Below are 6,853 nucleotides of genomic sequence, written 5' to 3' on the forward strand. Positions count from 1 at the left end.
TCTATTTTTGTTCGAATTTAGAAAGCATGCTCTTGCCTCATTAATCTGACGTAATCTTGGTGGACTCTATCCGTGCTGGCAGGCTCAGTTAAGACTCTTGTGACTGAAGGATCGTATTTTTGGGTGAAATAAGAATCTTTGAATTCAAACATGCATTAATTAATTGGTCTGTTGAGGATAAGGAAGCATTTCCATCATAGTACACGTACCATAGATTTCCATACCATTATGAATGATCCTAGTTAGCAAGCTATAGAGTTATTCAAGTTGTTCTTGTTTTGTGTATCTACGAATGAGAATGAATCACAATATATATGCTTAATTTCTGAAATCCAAAAGCGCTGCTGAGTGCTGATCACTTCATGTTTAACATATTAGTGCGTGCGAATAAAACTCCACATTAATAGCTGAAAAGAAAAAAACAAAGAATAAAACTACATATAAAGTGTACAATACTTTTAATGTCTTGCGAACTTGGTTCAAAACAGACAATTTCGCACAAATATTGCTACAGCACTGTACCCCAGAAACTGATCTTATCCAGCAAGTTTCATAGTTCATACTATACCTATTGAACTTTTAAAATTATGAGTACCAGATTTGATATTTATTAAAAAAATTGTAATTTTTATAATATAAAAGTATATACTATCTGATGTGTGGAAAAATGTTGGGTTGGACATAAACCCTCTCTATTTCCGGGTCTCTTTCCACTCGTGAGGGAATAAAGGCATTAATTGGAATTCAGAGCGGTAAATGCGGTTGGCCGAACCTTTATGACCTTATCACTACCACTCCCAAACAAATTCCTAATTCCTTAAACATAACAGGTGGAGCAATTATATAAGGTTAGACTGAAAAGCGTCAAGTCTTGAACCAAATACAAAAATTCAAAGATGACCACATCCAAGTCAAGATATATACCTCTACAAGACATACATGTATAAATTAAATGTGAAGCCACCGTCCGTCTATCCATCCATACCAAAGTTTCATAAACAACAACAAATATACACCTAGTGAAGTTCCACAAGTGTGATCGGAAAAGATGCAGACCTTACCATAGCAGAGTTTCATGACTTATAATAGTCACGTACAAGAATATTACTGTAATTTAAGGAAGTTGGAGTCAATAATATATAAATTCACAATTCACAATGGCCATGCATGTTTCTCAAGTTACAAGATCGTAATATCTTGAAATTCCTTTGTCTAGTAAATAGGAACATAAACATTGTAAAAGAACAGTAAAACGTTCAAAATGGAGTGGTACTTCTGAAGGACATAAAAAAACTCAAAGGAATAATATAAGCACAAGCGGAAGACTCAACAATGGCTATATGAAAGAAATTTATCAAACTAGAGAAAAAAGGTAGGAGACTTTACTTAATAACTCATAACTCTTTAATCTCACTACAATAAAATATGTGACAGATCATCCCTATTTATAATACTAGAAAACCAACATACACTAGGACTAGAAAACCCATTCCAATATGAACTAGACAAATAAATCCTAACTAAGTATGAATTAAATAAATACCAAATACCAATCCTAAACAACTTTGGAGTAGTAATCTTGGTTTAATTCCAACATAGCCTCCCTTAAACCAAGATCTTCAACCTTGAGCGTGCCATTAACAATATCATATCTTGTTGAAGTCAACCACCTCAAACTCTCGAACAATTTCTTGAAGTACGTAGCATCAACAAACTTGCGAGTGCCATCTTTAGTCGGCTTCAGTTTCTCTTCAACAAGATTCAAAGTTAATTTGGCTTTCTCCATCTTCAAAATTTCATGAGCATATTTGTTCTTCTTTTTGTATCCTTCAATAACTCGTCTTGATTTAAAATCATTTGCTTCTTCACTTGATTTGTACTTGGTCTTGTGTGCCCATCTGACTCTAGTTGACCTTTCAATAGGTGGTAGAGCAGTATCATCAACAAATAATTTTGCAGTATCATCAACAAATAATTTTTCTTCATGCTCCTCAAAATATGCAATCTCAGATAATGGTTCAAAATTGATTGCGTCTTCAATATCCAAAATCATGCACGTCAATTGTGGATTTGGACCGTTAATTATTTCCACTTCAATTTTGGGTAGATCATCAAAAACTTGCTCTTGATGAACTCTTTTGCTTCTTTCATTACTAGATTCATCTTCAATACTTTCAAACAGTTTTTCTTGTGTGATAATGGCGGGTACTTCTATTCCTTTTTCAATAGCCCCACATTGTATAGACCAATCATGTCTATTACATATTTCATTACTTAAAACACTAGTAGCCTCTACCGAAAGAGCATCAGTCCCAATCAAATTATCCTTTTTAGCTATCCCAGAAATCATTGATAAATCAATTTGAACATTATTGGATTCTGAGTTGCAATCAAAGACATCTATACCACAACAAAAATTACCTCTACCTTCTCTTCTTTTCTTCATAATTTCTGAACTCTGGCCTTCTTCATTTATTTCTGCCAGATTCGATGACTCTTCTTTATCTTTTCGTTCATCCTTTGTTTGCAATGCCTCATCCACTATCTCATGTGTTTTCCGATTCAATGACATCTCATATGCCACCAATTCATCTTCTAGATCATCAACTCTCAACGTATTAAGATCCTGGGTTGCCTCAATATCTGTTTTCTTAATGTGAAATTCTAATCTTAGAGACTGCAATATCTTCTCAACAACTTTAACATCTTCCAATACTTCTCCATTGGCCTTCATATCATTAACTATTTTTATAATTCTTGTAAAAAATTCTTTGACAGATTCTGTTGGTTTCATCTGGGCCAACTTATACTGTCTCTAAAGCTCTTGCGCTTTCTCTCTCTTCACATCGCAGACGCCTATATGATTTCACCAATATTGTCCAAGCCTCTTTTGCTGATTTTGCATGCAAATATTTGTTATATACATGCAATTGGACTTTGCTATTGAGGTAATAGAATGCCTTATAATTCAATTGCATATTTTTCTCCAATTGTGTAGTTGCTTCACAAGTCAATGTTGTGCCATCTGGGGTTTCCACGAACCCTTCATCAATAATGGACCATAGTCCAACAACATTGAAGAAATTCTTCATCTGTTGATACCAACTCTCAAAATTATTTTTGCCATCAAACACAAAAACGGGACAATCCGGTAAATATGGAATATTCATATTCTTTTATATATGCCGGATCTCACACGAGGCTTTGATCGGATCTCACACAGGCTCTGACACCAATTTGAAGGACATAAAAAAACTCAAAGGAATAATATAAGCACAAGCGGAAGACTCAACAATGGCTATATGAAAGAAATTTATCAAACTAGAGAGAAAAGGTAGGAGGCTTTACTTAATAACTCATAACTCTTTAATCTCACTACAATAAAATATGTGACAGATCATTCCTATTTATAATACTAGAAAACCAACATACACTAGGACTAGAAAACCCATTCCAATATGAACTAGACAAATAAATCCGAACTAAGTATAAATTAAATAAATACCAAATACCAATCCTAAACAACTTTAGAGTAGTAATCTTGGTTTAATTCCAACAACTTCTCGTCTGCATCTTCCATCTATATATCTCGCTCTTTTTAATTTATGAAAAGTTCCACTCATCTCTTCTTTCCAAGTCAAAAAGCAAAGACACGATATACAAATGAGTCAAATCTGGTCTTCTTTTGTGTCACATATATTGGGGCACATATTCGAAGGACCCAAGAGCGCACACACGTGCACACAATAAGCAACAAAATCAGTCCAAGATTCCAAAAACAAGAGCTAGCTTTGGAATAATTAAGCTGGTAAATCCAAAAACAAATTAATGATTCTACCATATTCATGACTTTTGAGGATTACAAAATGTGAAAAACACAACAACAACATATTCATGATCCACCAAGTGGGGTCTAATGTCCGAAAGAGGTAGGATGTATGCAGACTTTACCTCTACTTTGTGAGAGGTAGGGAGGCAGGATTATAATTTGTCCTTCAATGAAAATATTTACTATTACTATAATTTAATTCATCTAAGACATTATTTAATCATTATACCAAGTTGCTTACCATATAACACTATGTATTGGCGATTTAAGTGACTTACAGTTATGTATACAAGTTAAATTCAATATCCTTGAATTTCAATTTTTTTGTTTCCTAAGGCATATATGATTCATGTTGACCCCTTTTTAATTCTTCCAAAACATTTCTTTATGCTCACGTCTGCTACTAGCAGTAGCACTGAAAAACGTACACAAATTCAACGTAGCATGACATTCCACTCTTTTTATGCAACCTTTTCTCCAAACTTTTGAATTTCCAACCGTCCTCCCTCCACTATCCCCCCCCCCACCCCAAAAACCCCCAACCAAACCAAACCAATTAAAATGATAAAGAAGAGAATTTTTAATCTTTATAGAAAGGACTAGCTTTCCCTGGCCAGCTCTTTCTATGTATATAAGTTATATATAGTCCCCTAGTGTTTAGCTAATTGGAACATCCATAACAGTTTTTGACAATGGATATATCAGTGGAGATGAGGAAAGGACCATGGAGTTCGGATGAAGACTCTAAACTCATCCATTACATCTCCCTACTTGGACAGGGACGCTGGGATTCTCTCGCTCACTTTGCCGGTATATCTCTACAATTACTACTCTCAACTTTCTTTCTTCATCTCATCCAAAGCTTAAGCTATTACAGATAATACGTTTAATGACTTAACTGCACTATATAATCTCAACACGCCCCCTTATGGTTAGCCTATACGCCTTTTTTTTTAAAAAAATAAAATAAATAATAATCATACATGTGGTTCTTTTTTAATATCGCTTTATGGGTGGCGGTGAGATTGAACTCAAAACTACCTCTGCCCGCTGAACCACATACAGTGTGTGATCTTCTCATTTAAAAAATTAAAACAGTTAAAAAGAGCACATTTTGTAATTACTTAACTATATTATATTTCAACAGGTACAACTATTCCATGCACCGTAACAATTACTACCAAGTGAATGAAACCCAAATATTATGTGTAATGAATTTTCCTAAATAGTTGTTCCTAGTACAAACTATAAAGAATGGAACCAAAAACTAGCTCATGAGGAAGATTGTCCAAGCCCATATAAGTAGACCAATTAAGTTCCCCATCCCTAGCCGATGTGGGAGAACTCAACACAAAACGTGCATTTCCTACATATTGCATGCAAATGCTTATAGTTGCGTATAAAAGAGATACTATAGGAGTACGAAATCTTCATTTGTTTCCTTTAGTAGTATACAGTACGTATTAACTATTTATACAGGGTTGAAGCGTACAGGTAAGAGCTGCAGGTCAAGATGGTTGAATTATTTGCGGCCTAATTTACAACGAGGAAAACTTACTCCTCAAGAGCAGCTTCTTATTTTACTGCTTCATTTTCGCTTTGGAAATCAGTGAGTTATACATATGTATCCACTCCTTCCTCTCTTTGCCTTTTGTTAGTATTTTCGAATTATTGGTGAGTTTATCCGCTTAACATTTACTTATTTTATATAAAAGATGGACAAAGATTGCAGAGAACTTGCCAGGAAGAAGTGATAACGATGTTAAAAATTACTGGAGAACCAAAGTACAAAAGCATGCAAAAGAGCTGCATTGCGACGTCAATAGCCAGCAATTTCGAGACTTCCTTCTATATCAATGGCTGCCCTCTCTGGCTGAACAAATACGCGCCCCATCATCGTCTTCTTCTTCTTCTACTTCTCACATGAGTAACGCTGAAATCATGATGCATAATACTCCTAATTTTGTTCAAACTGGGATTAATGGATCCACTAACATGACATGTCCAAACGTTGTCGCATCGGCGGATTCCTTCGAAGCTGAAGTTACAGTACCGCTGATAGATGATAGTAATATTTGGAACAGCTTGTCTAGCTTTGAAGATGGTTTTTCTGATTTCTCAAGCCCAGATATGGCGGTTTATGAGGATCAGTACTGTAACAATTGGACAAGTGCAACCTCAGAAATATTTCCAGATGAAACGCTATGTTTGGATGCTATGGACCTTTGGCGCTTTCCTTAATTAGAGGTGTAAAGCGTAATGTAAAAGACTAAAATACTACTATTACTGCTTACTTTAGTGATTTAGCTGGCCGCCAGGGGCGGAGCTACAGTGTAACATGGGGTTCGGTGGAACCCAGTAACTTTTGCGTAGACTGTGTATTTGTATTAGAAAATCTAGTAAATATATAGTAGTATATAAATTTAAGTGCGAACCCACTTACAAAAGCAAGATAATGGTCTAGTGGCAAGCATGAAGAAATTTAAGCGCCCGTGTCCAAAGCTGTAGGTTCGTAGCCTCACAGCATTTTTTTCCCTTTTTGCTAAGCACATAATATGTACGTACACTTTTTTTTCCTTTGATAGACGATTTTGCCCTTTCTGCTACATAAGCATTTTTTTTATAAAAAAAAAAAAAAGAAGCTTTATTTTAAAAAACATAAGATTGACAATTAAAAATGTAAAAAGAACGTTCCGCTCTAAAACAAAAAAGATTCTCCGTTTCTTTCACAAACATCAAACCAAAAATCAGATTTGTACAAAGATCCAAAACCTATTTGGTCTTCTTCATCTTCAAAACTAAAATAGTTTTTGCCCACCAGCCACCCATCCTGCCAAAGTCCAAACCTCCGGGCTGGTGACTGATACTTACAGGAACTCTTCAGTTTATCGCTTATTTAAATATATTAAATACCAGTATTTGTTGGTTAGTTTGGGGGTTGTTATACATTAGTTTGATGACGTTGTCATGTCTTAAAATTCCGAACCCCCAAACCTCAAATCCTAGCTCCACATCTGCGGGCCG

The 6,853-nt window shown here is 35.1% G+C and overlaps 1 protein-coding gene across 1 annotated transcript; it reads left to right on the forward strand.

Annotated features, from left to right (window-relative positions):
- The first annotated feature begins 4,515 nt into the window (after window positions 1-4,515).
- LOC132049058 (transcription factor JAMYB-like) lies at window positions 4,516-6,070 on the forward strand. Its single transcript, XM_059439720.1, has 3 exons — window positions 4,516-4,639; window positions 5,309-5,438; window positions 5,545-6,070. The coding sequence occupies exons 1-3, from the start codon at window positions 4,522-4,524 to the stop codon at window positions 6,068-6,070; spliced, it is 774 nt and encodes a 257-aa protein (XP_059295703.1). The 5' UTR covers window positions 4,516-4,521.
- Window positions 6,071-6,853: the final 783 nt, after the last annotated feature.

This window comes from Lycium ferocissimum, chromosome 3, assembly GCF_029784015.1.
Source record: "Lycium ferocissimum isolate CSIRO_LF1 chromosome 3, AGI_CSIRO_Lferr_CH_V1, whole genome shotgun sequence".
Classification (NCBI taxonomy): Eukaryota; Viridiplantae; Streptophyta; class Magnoliopsida; order Solanales; family Solanaceae; genus Lycium; species Lycium ferocissimum.